The sequence below is a fragment of the Eleutherodactylus coqui genome, chromosome 8 (genome assembly GCF_035609145.1).
Source record: "Eleutherodactylus coqui strain aEleCoq1 chromosome 8, aEleCoq1.hap1, whole genome shotgun sequence".
Taxonomy (NCBI): Eukaryota; Metazoa; Chordata; class Amphibia; order Anura; family Eleutherodactylidae; genus Eleutherodactylus; species Eleutherodactylus coqui.
Window position 1 is genome coordinate 123,038,388 of NC_089844.1, and position 19,986 is coordinate 123,058,373.

Here is a 19,986-nt window from a genome sequence, read left to right on the forward strand (position 1 = left end):
TGCTACAGCTAGCCCAACATATTAATCCTCTGCTACAACTAGCCCAACATATTACTCCTCTGCTACAACTAGCCCAACATATTACTCTTCTGCTACAACTAGCCCAACATATTACTCTTCTGCTACAACTAGCCCAACATAGTACTCTTCTGCTACAACTAGCCCAACATAGTACTCTTCTGCTACAACTAGCCCAACATAGTACTCCTCTGCTACAAGTAGCTCAACGTATTACTCCTCTGCTACAACTATCCCAACATAGTACTCCTCTGCTACAACTAGCCCAACATATTACTCTTCTGCTACAAGTAGCTCACCATAGTACTGCTCTGCTGCAACTAGCCCAACATATAACTCCTCTGCTACAGCTAGCCCAACGTATTATACCAATGTGAAGATTTGTTAATCCACATCAACACAGCTTTCCTGAGACCACCCACGTTTCTGAGTAATCTGCACCGAAGGGTCTTAAAAAGGATATGACTTAAACTCTTAAACGTTCGCCCAGCGTCCTGATATTAAGTGCATTACATACAGTGGGTTTAGTGCTGTGTCGGAGCCATGGCCACCAGAAAGGAAAGCATTATCACTGTTATTACTGCAGCTTTCTGCTGGGGTGCAACGTTTGATGTTGCGGAGATGGAAGAGCGCTCATGTTATGCCTACAACAAGGCTGTTTACTCTGGCAGGGTCCTGTGCAGAATAACTGTTTTGAAGTCCTTTTGTGCGATTAGGGGAGCAGAGCCGCTCTTCAACCACAAAGCCACTTCAGTCAGCAAATTTTACATTCCTACACAACTTGTTTTGAAATGGAGAGATGGCTCTAAAATCCTCGAGACAAAAGGCCCTGGAAATCCAGGCGTAATAATAATAATTAGAGACTTTCGCATCTCCTCCTCGCTCGGAGTGCGGTGCCACCTGACTACCCTTTCACCCCAAATCTCCCGAGCTGATGGACTAAAGTTCTTTAAGCCCCACTCCGACATTGGAGCTAATTACAGAGAGAGAACTTCTCCTCTGCAGGCTGTTATTACCAGCCGCCTGGCAGAAACTAATGGCTGCTTGCAGTGCTATCACCACCCTGCCTGGCAGTTGTGTCATGTTCTGTAATGTGCTTCATCCTCATCCTGTTTATTTCCATACTCGTATAATTTGCCATTGCACGATGCCCTATTAATAGCTTTACCCGTAACAAGGTGGGTGTGGGCTGTTGGAACTATTCCTATTAATGTGACATTGGAATCTCGCTGTCATTTTCTTTTCCAAGGCATTTGGAGGACAGCTGACTTTTTTTGGGGGTAAGTCTAGTAATATTTTCTAAATGAGCTGTTTTGCTCAACGATGATTACTATTTTCTGAAGACCAAGGAGGATTTTGTTCAACCACTGGTGAAGGTCATGACCACAGGGCACTGTTAAGCAAATTTGTGCACATGCCAATCTAATCCGGTTCAGGAAAGAGTATAAAAATAGGATATGTAATCATTAAAGAAGAACTCTGCCCATGTGCTACGCTGGGGATCAGAACTCACCCGCCGCTTAATTGCTATATCAAATACTCTTAAGGTATGCTAGTCTCAATGTTGCCTGTTTGTGGTGTATACAGGGCCGTGAATGGCAAAATATTTTGATTCGCGGTTTACGTTTTACTTGAGGAATTCTTAAATTATATTGTTTACATTCTATTAACATTCCCAGACATTGTTTTCTTTTTCTCACATAGTGATTCGGCTTAGACCGCCTGCACACGGCCGGATTTGCATTGCGGAATCTAGAGCGGGTGTCCGCCTCCGAATTCCGCAGCCAGTACCCGCCATAGCATGCTATGGAAAAATGGGTTTTCATGCCACAAGTGGAAATTAATTGCAATTTTCCGCATGCAGAGGAAAAAGATGGCAGCATGCTCGATTTTGACTCCGATTCCGTGCGAATAGCTTCCATTGAAGTCAATAGAAGGCGTCCATCTGTGCGGAAAGGCTGCGGAATCTGTGTCATCGTGGTCAGGACTGTACTGCACATGTACGCCGGTGCGCCGGCCAACACATCCACAGCATGCGCAGGGGTCACAGGCCGGGCCTGGCACTGGGTCAGTCACGTGACCCCGGAGTACAGCATGAAATCAAGAGAGCAAGTTTTTCGTAGATCAGTTTTTGTATGAATTCAGATTAGAATGGGACAATCGAGCGATCTGAGCGACTTTTTAACGAGGCCAGGTGATCAGTGGTAGACAGGCCGGGGCCAAGATTTCATACTCTGCCAACCTCGTGGGGTTTTCTCTTACAGCAGTGTGGGGAGCATACTTAGAATGGTGTGATTGAGGAAACACATCCAACAACAGAGGGTACTGTGGATGTAAAGTACTTGTGAACGAAAAGGGTTAGTGGAGGATGTCAAGAGTCATTCTGTTGAACGGGCACTGTACAGTTAAGTTTATTACAGCGTAGTACAACACTGGTATTCCAACTAACATATTCAAACACACAACTTGGTGTTCCTTAGCATGAATGGGCTGTAACAGTAGATAACCATATTGAGTGCCATTGCTGTCTAAGAGAAGCAGAAAGGCGAGAGTCCAGTGGGCAAAAAAGCACAAAAATTGGATCACTGGAGCAGTGGAAAAACATCACCCGGTCAGATGAAGGCTCACCTACAGGTCCAAAAGGCCACTATCCCAAGTATAGACAGTGATAAATAACTTATTATATGCTGGTAAATGAAGACGTATATGTAACAAACAAAGAATAACAATAACCATAACAACATCCTACTTCAACCTACCTTGACGGAAAACCTACTCCAAAATGCGTTACCCCGATCACCAACCTGACACTAATAGCCACTGCAATAGTCCTGAAAGACGTAAACGGAGGTAGAAGATAACAAAAAGGATCGAGGTTGAGTTAAAAAAGTCAATAAAATAGGTGCAAGTATATATATATATATATATATATATATATATATATATATATATATATATATATATATATATATATGTAAACACTTGACCAACAATGAAGTATAACATCAGTCACAGAGGTCTGTACCAATCTAGATTGGATTTGTCTGTGTGCAGAATTAGGCAAAGCCCATAAACAGATGCATCATAAAGGATAAAAAGTTTAAAAAAAATAAATCACAGATGCATTAGAATTAATGGTTCCAAGAAATACATTCCAACAAGTTCCAACATGTTTCCCCCGCAAATGTGCTGGTTCATCAGGAAACCAGAAGCCAAAAGAAAGAAGTAGAAAGGTACATGACACAATAAATGCAGTCACTTATCACTCACTGCCTAAACTACACTCACTCTTGGCACAACTGGTAAAGACTGATATAGGAGTGTCAAACTCGTTTTCACCGAGGGCCAGCGTTACTAAACAGGTAACGCCGGTATAAGTGATTTTCGGTCGCACAAATACGCTTACTGTTATGTGAACAAGCCCTAATGGTGACCACACATAGTGGCCCAGTAGTAATAGTGACCCCAGTAATACTCAACCCCCATAGTGGCTCCAGTAGGAATAGTGGCCCCAGTAGTATTACCGTCCTCTATATTAGCATGAGTAGTAATAGTGAAGCCTATATTAGCCCCAGCAGTAATTAGTGATCCCCATAGTAGTCCCAGTATTAATAGTGACCCCCCCTATTGGTTTCTGGCCAGCCAGCAATCCCTACAGGCATTCTACCTACTCAGCCTGCAGCTCCAAACCAGCAGCGGCAGTGCAGAGTCCGTGACCTCTGATCTGTCCACCCTGGTGTTTGCATTGCATATAGAATGACGCATGCAAACTCTGGAGGGGAAATAGGTCAGCAGTCACAGACTGCACTGCCGCTGCTGGACCAGAACAGCAGGCTGGGTAATTGGAATACATCAAATGGCTGGCTGGATTTGGCCCGCAGGTCTTGTGTTTGATGCGTGTGGCCTATAGAGTAGATAAATAGCCGGTATAACTTAGTTCATAAATCAGATGATGCTGCCAATAAGGTGGTGGGTCAAAAATTAGAGGATACACCATGCTTAACGATCGTGTCTACTGGTCAGATGCATCCAGATTTCTGTTGCACCATGCTGATGGAATGTCATAATTTGCCACGAGCTGCATGGATCACTGAACCCTTCCTGTCAGGTGTTAACAGGTCAGGCTGATGAACATGGTTTAATAGTGTGAAGAATGTTTTCTTAGCACACCCTTGGTACTCTGATACCCCTGGATGGACACCATAAGTAATTGCTGCAGTTCTGAGGGTCAAAAAAAGGGTCAATTTGCGCTACTGAATAGGTGTCCCAAATAAAGTGGCCATTCTGTATATGTGCATAACTCCACAGGACATTAAGCAGGGCCTTCTCCAAGTCTATGTGGAACCTTGGAATTCAAAGTCACAATGAGAGCCCCTGTCTACACCACCCTTGGCTTGGCAAGCATAGAGAGCATGTTTATTCAGATTGCCATGGGCCTTCAAAACCCAGAGAGCCCTGGCATTAACTCAGATTTGCCTGGCACTAGTTTTAACCCCTTCACTCCCCAGGATATATATATATATATATATATATATATATATATATATATATATATATATATATATATACATACACACACACACACACACACATCCTGGGTGCACAGGGTTTGTGTGGATCAGGCTTTGTAGCTGATCACTCTCCATACACGATTGGTGTAGGCTGTCTCTGACCACTGACATCCATCGGGCCGCAGCAGCTGTGATCAGCGTCCACGCTGATCGAGGCTATTAACCCCTAAATGTCTCTCTGCATTCTGACAGCAGCACTTAAATTCCCAGATCAGCATTCGGGAGTCTCGAATGTAACCCCCACGATGGTGCTGGAGAGATGCCTTTCGGTGGTCATGGCAGCCAGGGGCTTTCTGAATGCTACCAGTTCTGCCTTTTATTTTTGCACATTAAGACAGGAGATCCCAAAGGAACCTTACAAGTGGTATAGCTTGTACCAAAATACAACGTACAAAGGAGAGGGTGGGCAATGTACATTTTCAAACATAGCTTTTAATATAATAAAGAAAAAAATATATGATGCCTCAATAGGTGATGATAATCAAAATTTTCAGCATGCTAGTGTGTATGCCGTAAAAACAATAACCCCCATCCCCCCCACCCCCACCAAAAAAACTAAAAAAATCAAACCATGGCTAAAGTCTATTTTTCTCCATTTTTCTACACATAGGAATTTTCTAAGTACATTATATGGTACATTAAATAGTACTATAAAAAAATTCAACTCATCCTGCAAAGAACAGCCCTCATACAACTATGTCAATGGGAAAAATAAAAGGTTATGATTTTTTAAAAGTGTGGACGAGAAACCAAAGATAAAAAGAAAACGTGCGCATTTTTAAGGCCGGTCTCACACAAACCGATTTGGGATTCTGTGATCGCTGTCCATGTGTATGATACGCGGGCGTCGAACTTCATTGAGTTCACTAGTTCGCTTACACTTGCGGGTATAAATTGCGGATTCCGGAAGTAAAAGGAAAATTGTAGTGTTCTCTATTTTACAGCGGACTCTGCACGTATGGCCTCCATTGATCTCTATGGATGCGTTCAATCCTCAGTGAATATGCATTTACATTGTGTATGGACGCGGATTTGTATGCAAGTTGCTGGGAGACCAGATAGCAAACGTTATAAAGAAAGCAGGAATTTGTGGTCAGACAATGCAGGACAGAGTCTGGGGAGCAACGCACCATCCAGGCTGCTGTCTGCAACCTCTGTGCATTCTCTTGGGCTCTTTCTCCACAAGATGAAGTATGTTTCTTAAAGTGGTTTATACTACTTCCAAAAAAAAGTAGTATAAGCTAGCTGAGCCTAGAGAGCAGCATCCCGTCCTGAAGGCATGGTTGTCAGAACAGCTCTCACCACAACAGCACAAGAGAATGTGGCCTGGGCAATAGAAGGGTGTTTCCAGGGAGCTGGGCAACTTTTTGATGTCATTCCCTGTTTGCGTTCATTCTTCCACATGGATGATATGCTGTCTTTAAATGTACATTTATGCGGAAAACCATACGCAATTTCCTTCCGTGATTTTTTGCAGTTCTTCCACTGCAGATGTGTGCACACGGAATCCGACCCATTTCTGCATCGTGGTCTTCTCTCCATGTAACAATACAGCTGTGCTGTTCGCTCAACCTATGACTTTTCCCTTATTGTATCCTCTCCCTCCTGCCTGCAGGATTTATCTCGTGCTGCAACTGTTCTGTGGATTTCACTGCCCCACGCTAGACTTGCCCGTACCATTCTCAGTTTTAAGCATGCCTTGAAAACTAATTTCTTCAAGGAGGCCTTTTGTTTCATTGTCTGTTCTAATATATTTTTAATTAGAATGATAGAATCATAGAGTTGGAAGGAGCCTCCAGGGTCATCGGGTCCAACCTCCTGCTCAATACACTAAATTCACTAAATCACCCCAGACAGATATTTGTCCAGCCTTTGTTTGAACACTTCCGTTGAAGGAGAACTCACCACCTCCCGTGGTAACCTGTTCCACTCATTGATCACCCTCACTGTCTAATATCTAATTTCTGTCTCCTCCCTTTCACTTTCATCCCATTGCTTCTAGTCTTTCCTTGTACAAATGAGAACAGGGCTGATCACTCTGCATTGTGACAGCCCTTCAGATATTTGTACTTGTAATTATACCTGTTACTTCCACAATAGTAGACCACTACATAAAGTTTTATTATTTTTTTCTTAAGTACTTTTGCATCCATGTAGTAATGTTTTTTTAAGTAGAATAGGATGCTGATTGCATTAACAGTCAGTTCTTGTTCTGAAAGGCTGAGAATTGTATATGTGCGATAGCTTTGTGTTCCCTTGAGCCAGGATGACTGAGTGTTGGACGGTGCAGTCACCTAAATAACTCTTCTGACATAAGACATGCTGAAGTCCTGTAATTCAATTCCTGCAGCACTTGCCTGATACAGAAGTGTTATTGGACTGATTACTTGATAAAGTCCCAAACTCTGGACTGCATCCACCCCTCTGGATCTGGGACTAGGCTTATGCGTCATCATTTATTAAAAACTTTATTAAGGCTCGCAAACTTGTTAAATAATAGGAAAAACCAGCTGTCGGGGAAGGAGCCACAGAGCGTCATAGCTTTACATGGTGCTGAAATGTCTCAGCAGTTACTAATGGCTATGGACAATTCACTGCCAATAAACAGAGTCAAAAAAAGGTCAGACGAAGCACATTGTGTTTTTGTCTTTGCACCAATCTAATAGTTTTACCATTGAGATGTGGTTTGAGAAAATATCCCTTTCCCCCCCTTTTTCTTAATAACGTAAACGGCCTAATAAAAGTGATTCCTTATATTTTGGAATAATAAAAATAATAGAACGTATTTCATGTTTATGGATGCATTCCAAAAAGATCTGGGACGGCCTCCAGAATATCATTAATTGTCCTACACTTTCACGTGGTGTGTAACCAGCATTAATGCTCTCATAATAGAGAGTTGAGCCTTGACAGATGGTGCTAGGATTTTCTGGATATAGATCTGGGTTTTTCATCTTGTCGCCCATGGGCCTATTCCAACCCGTTAGGATCTTGGACCGATTGTTCCTGCCTATTGTTCTGCACAATGGAGCCAATTTTGACACTCAAGGTTTTGTTTTACTATACGACAACATGAGATGACAAACATTCTTGCATAGATTGTTTCAATACAATATGTCCTTAGTAATGACAAGTGTCATTAATATGTTGTAAGAAGGCAGCTATACTCATTAACAAAAAATGGAAAAAGTTGATATATTCACAATTTAGCCGCAAAATTATACAAAAAATTTAAATCACTGACAGTCTTCTCTTTACCCCTCCAACAAGCGCATGCAATTAATTAACTATTGCGGGGACCTGAAAGTTCATGATCCATTGGTTGCTTCTGACCGTTATGTTCTTCTACCTCCTACAAGGTCCCTGGAACAGTTGGTGGTTGTTATCAAGTTTTTATGTCTTCTGTTCAATGTTTGTGACCACAGCAAATTTGTAACAAAAACTTGGGAGACATTTTGGCAAACAGCACAGCTAAAAGTTGTTCCATGAAAAAATATTATAATTTTTTACCAGAATTCCTCCTGAATAATCATGAAGAATGTTTCACACATCATAATTTGCAACATAGTTGCACAAATACCATTTTCCAGATCATTACTGTTCCAGATAATGCAGTCTGGGTGTAATAATCTGATGTTAGCTGGGTTAGCTCAGGAATTGAGTCTAGAGACACCAGAGGTCTTCACCTTTGGTCCCCAAAAGACGATTAATTTAGTTGTTGTCCAAGAGCACCTAGGGCAAGGCCATCCGGATTGTGTCTGTTTGGTGGCAGCTGACAAAACATAGATTTGGCACAACCAGAAGATCGACCAGAGGTAGGATCAAGGGAAAGGCAGTAAGTAAAAGTAATGTCTACAAGACAACAAAAACCAGAAGTCGTGTGAGGAAGGACCAAAGCTAGGTATAAGTAATGAAGTAAATGTCACAACAGCCAATGAGAGAATCACCAAAACCAATACTGTCCCGGAGACTGAACATTTTTTCAAGTTTTCACCTATCCACTTGGTTGGTGAAAACTGATAGATCAGTGGGGGTTCAACCATTGGGACCCCTACTGATCCTACGAACGGGTGCCCGTTTCCCCATTCCTCCACACTGTGGGCTCACTGCAAGCCCCCACAGTGTGAACGAGATTGAATGGAGCAGTGGTCTTCCATGCACAGTGCCACTCATGGTACCGCCTGAGATAGTCGGGTACAAAACATTTGGCTATTTCCATCAGCCCTATTGAAATTAATGGAGAGATGGCCATGCATGTTCGGCTAGCGTTCCATTCAGTTTGACTTCACAACGGGTGGGAGAAGCCCCTAGCAAGTAAGGAGGAATAGGGAAATGGGATCCCCTTCATTCTTGTGATCTTGTGAAAAAATGTCCAGTCTCCGGAATACCCTTTTAAAGTGTATAAGCCTGAGCTGCAATACCACATGTAACCTCTTGACCGGTAGTGGTAGTGTTTTTGAAAGAAAGCAGCCTTGTCTTTCTCAACCCACGCCATCCCTTTAAGGACCACAGAGGCCAGTGAGCTGCCAGAGCTAGAGTTGGAACTTGCTAAATGGAGTAGCACAAGTTTTCCAAATTGATTTAGCTTTGTATGCCCTGTAAGCGTAGACACTGGAATGTCTTCACACAGTAAATTTCACTTTTCTTGAATTGTGTCTGAGTGCCATGTTTACCTAAAAGTCATAGCAGAGTAATTTTCTCGCCTCCCTTCTACACTCCTAAGTGCTGCTGCTTACATTACTTCTTCTGCAACCCCTGTTGTCCAAATTACTTCAAAAGACTCCACTGCTTATGTTTTGTTATTTGTCCCCTCCTTCCTTCGCTTCAGTGAAATCTGAGCAGTGTTCTTATATTAAACTCAGAGTACTGGGCCCTGATTAAGTAACATGTCATTAATCATTGTAGTCTGAGTCGAAAAAAAAAACCTACTAAACAAAACACGGTTCTTTGGGTGTATTTCATACTTAAACTGTAACAGCTGTACTGCACCTCCCCAAACTGTGATATGATTACCCTTGAGAGCCCATGTGTATACATCCATGTTATTATACTGACAAGCAGGGAGATGTTTATGTTTCTGACTGAGGCCACCACCGGTGCATGTCATGCTATGTGAAGATCAACTATTGCTTCGTTAGAAACTCACTAAATATTACATGCAACTGCGATGCTGCAAGACTAGATTGATGTGGTGTGATAGCATTGAGCAACAGGAAAAATTAATGTAAATCTTGCACAATTGTCTTATACCATTGACATTGACTTTTATTGTCCTGTAATTTTAAGAATATATTATGCACAGGTTATATTGAAATTTTTGGGGAATATGAGGCTATCAAGAGGCAATAGTTAGTAGACTGTGAACACCTGGGGAAGAAGCTAAGGTAATATTTATTTCCATATGTTAATACTTAGTGGGGCCTCCTTTGGACCTAATGACATTGGATACCCTATGTGGCATACTCTCTACTAATGTCTAATTAACCTTAGCTACTATTTCCCTCCATTCATCCTGCAAATGTCTAGCAAGTTCTTTCAGTGAAGATGCATAGGCCTTTTTACAGTAGAGCAAGGTGTCCAATTACTTTTTGTAGGACAGTATGTGTGGCCTTGGCAAGAGTACGTATAATTGAAATCTTTGAACTGCAAAATTGTCCATCTAGAGTAGTGTTTTTGGAGGGAAGATCACCAGCCATGTGATCAGCTGAAGGATCAACATAACATTACAACCCATAATCATAGCCAAGTAATTCTGTAGGTTGACTTGGTTTGGTTTAAACGGGGATCTCCAGAAGCGGCCAGTCCTTCTGAATTGATTTTCCCTTCTGCAAATATGAAAGTTGGATGGACAATATGACTCATGGTAGAACTTTAAGGTGGACATACACATAAGAACAAAGTTCTATAGTTCATCAGGTGAAATTTTAACAATAAGCGTTTCATCTGACCGATAACGCACCATCATTGTCTGGAAAGAAGTAGTCAGACGAAAGCTCTTTTGTTCCTTACTAAAGAACTTTCTTCATCAAACGATAATTGAAAGAATGTTACCAGAAAGATTGTTGATCCATCACTTCATGTCATTGAACATGTATGGATGGTTTGAATGACTATGATGGCCCAGATGGACTAGAATGTGTGCTGTTGCATAATGATCATTCAGTCAATGTTTGGTCAACCACCACCAACTACTGTGTAATGTGTACAGCCACCTTCAGACAGGAACAATCCTTCATGACTATATCAGACATCCAAATAATGAAATAAACACGTTGACTTCTACTTGAAGGCTGCTTAAGGGTTTCTGGTGGAGTGTTGGAAAAAGTTGAGCGAACATACTCTGGCGAGCTTGATGCTCGTTCGAGTATTAGCGTACTCGGTGGTGCTCGTTACTCGAACGAGCATCAAATCGCATTCGACCCCGCCCCAGCTTTTGGCTCCTCCCCGCTGTGACGTGCCTGTTTTGGCCCCTCCCTGCCGCGACGCAGCGCGCGCCATTTGAAAATTTTTGGTCTGGCAGGAAAGGGAAGGAGGAGGGTGAGAGGGAGAGGGAGAAACGAAGAGAAAAAAAGAGAAAAACAAAAAAAAAAAGCTCGGGACCCAGCGTTCCACATACAAAAATGCTCGAGTCTCCCATTGTAGTCAATGGGGTTCGTTACTCGAGTACAGCTCTCGAATTTTATGAAAAGCTCGACTCGAATAACGCAGACCTGAGCGTTTGAGTGCTCGCTCATCTCTAGTTATTTCTTCAATAGAGAACACAGTCTGTGTTGATGGTCATTTCTTACCCACAAGATTGGTCTAGACCACATGTGTCAAACACAAGGCCCGCGGGCCGAATCCGGCCCGCTGCCTCGTTTCATGTGGCCCGCGGCGTGCCGACGCTGCTCACCACTAAGCTATTACCAGCTGGAGTGCTGCAGCTCCCCGCTGGCATATTAACATTTTTCACAACACTTCTGCCCTATTCAGCAATTCCAGCAACCTGATTGGTTGCTTGGTGAATCAGCCAACCCAAACAACCAATCAGGCTGCTGGAACTGCTGAATAAGCAGAAGTGATGTGGAAAATGTTAATATGTGAGCGGAGGGGAAGCAGCGCAGACAGCAAGGAGGAGGTAAGTATGTGGTTTAGGGGGGCTAATGGTGGCTGCTGGGGGGGGGGGGGATTTAGTGGTTGCTGCCGAGGGGGGTGTTAATGGTATTAATGGTTGCTGCTGGGGGGGGTTAATGGTGGCTGCTGAGAGGGGGGGTTAATGGTGGCTGCTGAGAGGGGGGGTTAATGGTGACTGCTGAGAGGGGGGGTTAATGGTGACTGCTGAGAGGGGGGGGTTAATGGTGGCTGCTGAGAGGGGGGGTTAATGGTGGCTGCTGAGAGGGGGGGTTAATGGTGGCTACGGGGGGGGGGTTAATGGTGGCTGCTGGAGGAGGGGGGTTAATGGTGGCTGCTGGAGGAGGGGGGTTAATGGTGGCTGCTGGAGGAGGGAGGTAAATGGTGGCTGTGTGAACAAGCCCTTACTATACTGTCTTACAATCGGCCCTTTGAAGGTCACCATAAGCCCGATGTGGCCCTCAGTGAAAATGAGTTTGACACCCCTGGTCTAGACTTTAATCTGTATGGCTAGTCTTATGCTTCTCACAATATTTGTTAAGAAAGCTATCTAGAAGCCTGTCATAGCATTGCAGAACATAATAAATATATATATATAATCTATCTCGGGATGGAAACTTTTAACCTCAAGTGTGTCCTCATCAGCTTAATGAGACATTCAGCCACCGCCTTAAGACGTACGCCTGCTTAATATCTAAATTAGGAAACCTTAGTTCATAATTGTCTTCATCGGCGGAGAAATGTGGTATGTCCTCCCAGAATTCGGTGACACATTCCCTTCAGACTAGATATTAGCAGGTTTCAGCAGATCTATATTGCTTTTTGCATCACACCCTACATAATATTCCTTAAATTAAGCTGATCCACGCCTGTGTCTCTGAATTATTATAGAGCAGCCTGTCACCTATTAACAGCTTTTCATAAAGTGTTAGCACCTGAGATCCTCGGTGAGTGGAAGGCTAATGTTTACCATAGCGGAAGTAATATGTCACCCATTAAATAAGCATTTAGAAATATATCACTCCCCATGTAGAAGAGCAAATTAAATGTGCACTGAACGTAAATTTGACCGTCTATGGTGCATTTTATGGACAGAGCTGCTATTATCAGTCACATGTATGAACGTTTTTGACAGGTCTCAGATCTGAATACATGTGACATAATCAAGTGATAATCAGGGAGTTTTCTGGACATCCTGAGCAAGAATCCAAAGTCATATTTATTTGCATATGTTAACACTTAGTGGGGCTCCTTTGACCTAATGACATTGGATACTGTCTGTGGTATACTTTCTACTAACATCTGATACACTTCAGCTGGTATTTCCCTCCATTCATCCTGCAAAGATCTGGTGCGTTTTATTCAAAGAAGATACATAGGACCATCTACAGTGGTGCAGGGAGCAGTATCATTGGACAGCTGAGCAATGGAAGGACATTATATGGCGTGATAAATTGTGCTGCTCCATCCTCAAATCAGATGGATGTACCTGGGTTAGGAGGAGGCCTAGGGAACGCCTTTAGCCAAAATGTGTTCTGCCAACAGTTAACTGCAGCAGGGGTTCTGTTATGGTCTGGGGATGTTTTATGTGAGAAACATGAACATGGAGGTGTAACCTGACATTCTACACAGTTCCAGTGGGGTTGTGGACATAAGAACACACCGTACCTTCAATGTTAAAAGGGAGGAATCCCGCTTTGGGTAAAGAGATGCAGGCTCCTAATCCGGTTCTGGATCCTATGGACCGGTCCAATACGACCAAACAATGCAAAAGTGGACCAGCAGCTGGAGGAATTCTTTTATGCAAAAAACTTGACAAAGACCACTACTGTCTGTGGTCGAAACGTTGTCTATTTGGGCATAATAAAGTTTTTTGCATAAAAGAATTCCTCCAGCTGCTGGTCCACTTTTGCATTGTTCTGACATTCTACACAATAATGTGCTGCCGACAATGTGGTAATACTCCAGGAATGGTCGGCCATACTTCCAACAAGACAATGCACCTTGTCACAAATCCAACACTGTTTTGCATTGGTTTGATGATATGGATGTCCCACGATTGGACCGGCTGCACAGAGTCCAACCTGAACCTTACTGAACATTTTTGAGACAAACTGAACGTCGGGTTCAGCAAATATGAACAGCGTCTATCTTCTTTGAAAGAACTCGCCAGACCTTTGCAGGATGAATAGAGGGAAATGGCAGCTGAAGGGTTTTAGACGTTAGTAGAAAGTATACCATAGAAAATATCTGATGTTATTAGGGCCAAAGGAGGCTCAACTAAGTATTAACATATCAAAATAAAAACTACTTTTGATGCTTGCTCCGATGTCCAATTAATTTTGGTAGGATAATGTGCACAGCTATTTATACCCTGAAATAGCTGATAACAGGGAGCAAAATCATTCTTCGACTTCATTTACATAGTGAATTTTGTTAACATTTAGCATGAATGTACTCACTAAATTTGCTCATTGGGGTCCATTATTCAATAAACAGTCAATAGAGTGAATGTTGGCCTCCATCTGGTTGGTATATGTGAGTACACCACAAATAGGAGGATGGAATAGCTTATTAGACTATTCTGCTTCATCAACCTGAGTCCAAAGAAACTGTAATGGTAGCTCTATATTTTCTTACCATGGAAGCCGATGGGTGATGGATGCATCTGTATGGCTTTTGCCACAGACATCTGTAAAATATATGTGTTATCAGCTTTTCATGACATATATATGTCTAACAGGTATCATAATAGCCGCCTATAGATGATGTATGCTGTACATTGACATCCGTCACCTATGGGCTATTGTAGTATCCACTTAGCGTATCCGTTAAATGGATGCCATTATAGCCTATAGCTGATGGGTGCAATGGTTAGGTATCCATCATAGTTCTGTTTAATGTTTATGTCAGGAGCTTCTGCCAGGGTATATGTTAAATGGAAGCTGTCTAAATACAGCCTTAGTATATTGAATAACAAACAAGTATTCTTTTACTTAGATGGAACCCCAAGACTCTACAGATACTGAGGACCTCACGCCAGAGGAACGCAGGGTCCTGGAAAGGAAGTTAAAGAAAGAACGGAAGAAGGAAGAAAAGAGACTCAAAAGAGAAAAGGAGAGTCTTACTGGAAAACCAAAGGAAGAACCGCCGAAACCTGTTGCTGGTAAACTTGCTCTGAAGTACTTAAAAAGGTACATTGATTCTTTGGAGCTTACACTGCATCTGATAGTTCAGTATTATGGGGTTATTAGAATTATTGTAACATGTCTTATGATCCGTTTTCATTCAGTGACACATTAAGAATTTGGCTGATTGCTTCTTGGAATCTGTCAGCAGTGTGCTGACAGACACTCCCCTGCCTGCTCAGTTACTTCCTAGAATGCAATGCTTTTTGTTTCATTCACTACAAGACTACAGAATAGTTTAGTGACTTTTGCCAGAATAAGCCTTCATTGCCTTATTGATCGAGATCTGAATTCTGGGACATCCAAAATCCCTGGAATAAGGGGCTCAATCCTAGTTAAAGCGCAGCGGTCATTTTATATTTGTTTTTCCCTATATAGTACCGCTTTTGATTTCTCTGCTGTGTATGGATTGTAACACTGCTCTATTCGCTTGGAATACCACAAGACACTGCACCTAATCAGAAGCGGGGATTGACATAAAAGGCATGATGTATGTATAACTCCACAGGCCTCTTGAGGCCCATTTACATGCAACAATTATCACTTACAATTCGTTCAAACGACTGCAGATGAGCAATAATCGTAGCGTGTAAACGCACACATCGTGCACTTTTCGGCTGAATGGTGATTTTAAGGTGAGCTTAAAATCCATCGTTCTGCTGCAGAGAGATTAAAAATATCTCTCAACAGACCGCACACTGCGTTCTTAACTAGAGCTGGGAGATTGCATTGTATTCTGCTGGCAGCCCATGCGAGAACAATGCAGCTGTGTGCAGATTCCAGCCCATATGCTGGGCTCTGCAAACAGATCCCAGAAGCCCTTTCAGGCGCAAATGATCGCTAAAACTTTCAATCGTTTGAAAGATTATCTTTTCATGTAAACAGGTCTTTGGGCCTAATCAGACGAGCGTCTCTCATTTCATTCTGTAAAGAACGGACCAATTGTGGGCATGTTTGTGTGTCATCCATATGATTTGTGTCTGTTTTTTGGGTTTTCTTTATTTCTTTGTGTTATCTGTTTTTCTCGCACAGCAGAACCCAGAAGGATGCCCAGTTCTTCTTGTTTTCAGTGCTGCTTAGCAGCGATCCTTGAAAAACGAAGTACACTTGTCATCCGTGTGCGCTTCATTTTCTTTGCGCATACATTGTCTTGAACGGGTGACTGTCAACCAATAAATTGGATCAGGACAGGACATACTGCAATTTTTTTTTTCACATGGACTGTTGGAGATTACAAGGGTTTTTAAAGCAGCTGACACCTTGTCACAAAGGCATAACAGGTGGGGGTCTGACCTTTGGGACCCCTACCATTTGTGAACAAAAAAACTCTAAAAGGCACAGCAATTCTTCATAGACCCTGAGTGTGCTGCATACGTCCATTGTGAGCAATCGACTATTTCTGGTGGTCTTATCCATTTCTATGGAGAGCAGCTGTACAAGGGCGCCCAAATATCCAGCAAGGCATTGGGTCTTGGAGACTTTTGTTCTTGGTAGTGGTGGGTGTCCAAGAGGTTAGTTTTATAACTGTGTAAGTGAGAGAACATGAGAAAAATGGTTATGGGATACTTTTTTATGGTTATTCCACAAAAATGAGCAAACCAACCAATTTTGAATGACGTACATATTGTGTATCATGGGTTTGACAAATGTGAACAATTGTGTAACCCAACTTGGGTTTCTTATTGCAAATGGCTTTGTTGAAAGAGCCATATGCCAGCCATATCATATAGATGTAATGGCACTAATGTCCTTAATACGTACAAATCGACTATATAAATAAACCTTTAGCAGATGGGATGGAATAAATAGGTATGATTGGCCTTTTAATTTAAATTCCTGAATGACTTTGGTTAGGTAATAAACATCCAAGTCAGGAGAACGGAGTAAATGTAAAACATCTGTTGAGGCCGTGTTTGTTTTCCTTAGAAAGACAGAAACTTCTGAAATAAGTACGAATTGCGCAACAAGATTTAAGATAATGGGTTACTATTTAAGGATGGACTGAAGCTGCGCCATTACTGGCACCCTCCGGTCGCAAGAATGCTCTTCTCGTAAGTTCACGCTCATCATCCAGATGATGCGGGGGAAGAAAATGAGCAGCACATTCCTTGCCACAGACGGGACTTCTCCTTAGCTCCATGGAGATAACAAAAGCCTCTCGTATCTGGTCAACAGCTGGAATTTCATGTCGTCGTTTTCAGACCCTTAAAACGCATGTGACCATCTGTTTTGCGTTGAATCGCAAATGGGAACCAGCATCTTGGATTTTCCTTTTTGTTTCCCCCATAAAACTAATATCAGATACGCCATAGATTAATGTGAAAGTTTTTATAAGAACTGGAATAGATCTGCAGTCATGGTTTATGCGATCAGAACTGTCAGATTGTGAAGCTTTCACTTTCATCAAGGTGTCCAGTAAAATAGTGTTTTCCCCCTGAAATTGAAAAAAAAAACACATATCCTTAATAAATATAGGTTATTGAATTCTCTTCTGCGATTCACTTCACTTCCTGCATAACTCGACTTCAAGCAATACCTACTGTATGGTCAGTAATCTAAAATCATATCTAAAAGTGTAGCAAAGTTTTCTAAAATACACCAGTTTCTCCTTACCCTCTCCTTTGCTGCTGTTTGCACCCTGTTTTATGTCTAAGTTCTGATTTTCAGGTGGGCTTCTCTATTTTTCTGCTGGTTGCAATCCGTGTTCAGGGAGGAGCTGTATAGCAAGTCTAGCATTCTGCCAGTAGTTCATTGCCCTGTACTTCTTTTCCCTGACTTGACATGCTGCATTGCACTGTCTCTGGTCCAGTCAGCAGGAAGGCAGTATCTGAATGCCGCCCCTGTGCTTTCTCAGGATGATCAGACATTTAGAGACATTCTGGTTATTAAACCCACTATAATGTGTGCGTGTAATGTGTGCAAACTCACAGGCTGTAGCAGCTGGCGAGGCGGAGACTGCAAATCTGTGAGCCTGCAGCCTGTAAGTGCACAGGACTCACATGTGGCGATAGCCCCTCCCTCTGTTGCTATGGAAACATCCCTGCGTCCTTGACATTAAAGGCTGGATTGCATGAATCTGAACAACAATCACTCAGTGTAAATGCCAGCAGTGACAGAACGGCAATCGTCCTGATTACTGTGAATGGAGGCAGGTGGCTTATCGCCAGCCCCCTCCATCTCAATTAACTGGGCGGTCCTCTCAAACTATTTTTTTCTGAAATGCTGCAGCGTTTCAGAAGAAGACATACACGGCTGCAGTTTGGATGCCTGTCCCAAATTCATGTTGTTCCATGGTTCGGACAGCATGAACCTGGTGACGGGTTCTCTTTAAAGGAACACTCCAAGGAAACCTTTTTATCGCTTTACCGGGGTGCAATTGACTTTGCAGCATTTTTTGCACACCTTATTAAAACTTTTACATAGTACTGTATAGTCTGGTCTGGGGACTGAATATTATTTTTGGGGCATATCTGATGTCTGAATAAAGTTAGGGGTTTGGTCTGGGGTCTTATTATAAGAGCTCTGAATATATTTAGTCCCACCCTTCTGTATAAGTCACTCCTCTTGGACAGGCTACTTAATTTTTTTGCTGTAACATGCTTTTCAAATATCACCCTATGAAGGGCTCTCTGAGGTTGACATCTCTGCATTAAATGGATGCCATTATAGCTTATGGTTGACAGACATTTATATATGGCATCCTTTTGATGTACTCGTAGGTTACATTGGTATCTGAATAATGAAGGGCTGCACAGCCTGGGATCCCTGGCCCACGATGCCACTTTGTGTGGCCCTAACCATCGGTGCACAGAAATGCTTGTCTGTATGTGGTTGCTCATATGATGTTTCTTTGAGAGAAGAAAAGCGACACAGAGCAGAGATGAGCAAGTGCAGCCCTCCCTAGAACCCCATATATCACGAGAATAGCGTCCTTTCACCTATGCTTGGCACTCCAGAAAGCAATATTTAAGTTTTAAGTTGCTGTCTATCCATGCAGGACTCTCCATTATACTTTATGGGAGCTGTTAATTGCCGGGCTGTCACCACAGTACCCATCATGTACATTAAAGAGAGCCACGTGTATGTATGGTCTCTTCCTTTCTGGAGTGCTCATTGTGGGCAGAAGGAGACCTATATGGCTCACAATAGGGGGGGCAGCTGGCACCTATCAGACATTTGTGACATATACTTTTGATACAGAATTCAATTTAAACTCATTACCTTCATCCACAAAGCTCTCCACAGCATAATACCACCCTAAATTGCTTCCCACATCTCAATCCACCACCTAGCCCACGTGCTCCACCCACTAAATCAGATTAAGCGCTCATTTAACTTGAACCTCTCTTTCCCAACTCCAAGACTTTTTCAGAGCAGCACCAGTCCTCTGGAACGCGCTACCCAAAACCAACCGGGCAATCCCTGATTCACACGATTTCAGGCGTGCTCTAAAAATGCACCTCCTCGGGGAAACATACCATATCCCCTAAACCAAACCCCTCTGTACTCCGCCTGATAACATGCTCCCTGTCCTGCTGACTGCAATCCCTGCTAGCGGCAGTCAACCACCCCCTGCAGTCACACCGATTCAGCCACTATACAGCTTAAGTCTGACCATTGTCTATGTATAGCATCCCTCACTCTCCACCTCACCATACCGTGCACATCTCCAGCCCCTTTACCTTCTGTATCAACCCATTATCTGTAGTATGTAAGCTCGTTGGAGCAGGGCCCTCACCCCTACTGTTTTCATCCATTGATTACTACATGTAACCATGGCTTTGTTTCTGTTCTCCTGTCTTGTAAGCAATGCGGAATATGTTGGTGCTATATAAATAAAGATTATTATTAATATTATATACCATAACCACCTCAGATGGTCACATTGTTATACCAACCACTACTATCGGACCAGAAACGTTTCTGAACCCATAGATTATTGAACATGGTTATCCGTGAAAGCTGCCATATGGTGGTATCTATTTAACAGATAATTTTTTTGCAGGATTCGTCTGGATGAAATAGCACTGTCAACTGGTATCTGTAAGGAATACCATTATTTCTGGATGGAATGGTGCTATGAAGCCGGTTTTACATCT

At 42.6% G+C, this 19,986-nt stretch overlaps 1 protein-coding gene across 3 annotated transcripts in view; it reads left to right on the forward strand.

The window, feature by feature from the left end:
• C8H7orf50 (chromosome 8 C7orf50 homolog) overlaps window positions 1-19,986 on the forward strand; it is a 255,846-nt gene that overhangs the window by 206,786 nt on the left and 29,074 nt on the right. For all 3 annotated transcript variants that reach the window (XM_066576343.1, XM_066576345.1, XM_066576344.1), the window contains exon 4: window positions 14,700-14,893. In XM_066576343.1, coding sequence (XP_066432440.1) covers window positions 14,700-14,893 — 194 coding nt within the window. The remainder of the gene's footprint in view (window positions 1-14,699; window positions 14,894-19,986) is intronic.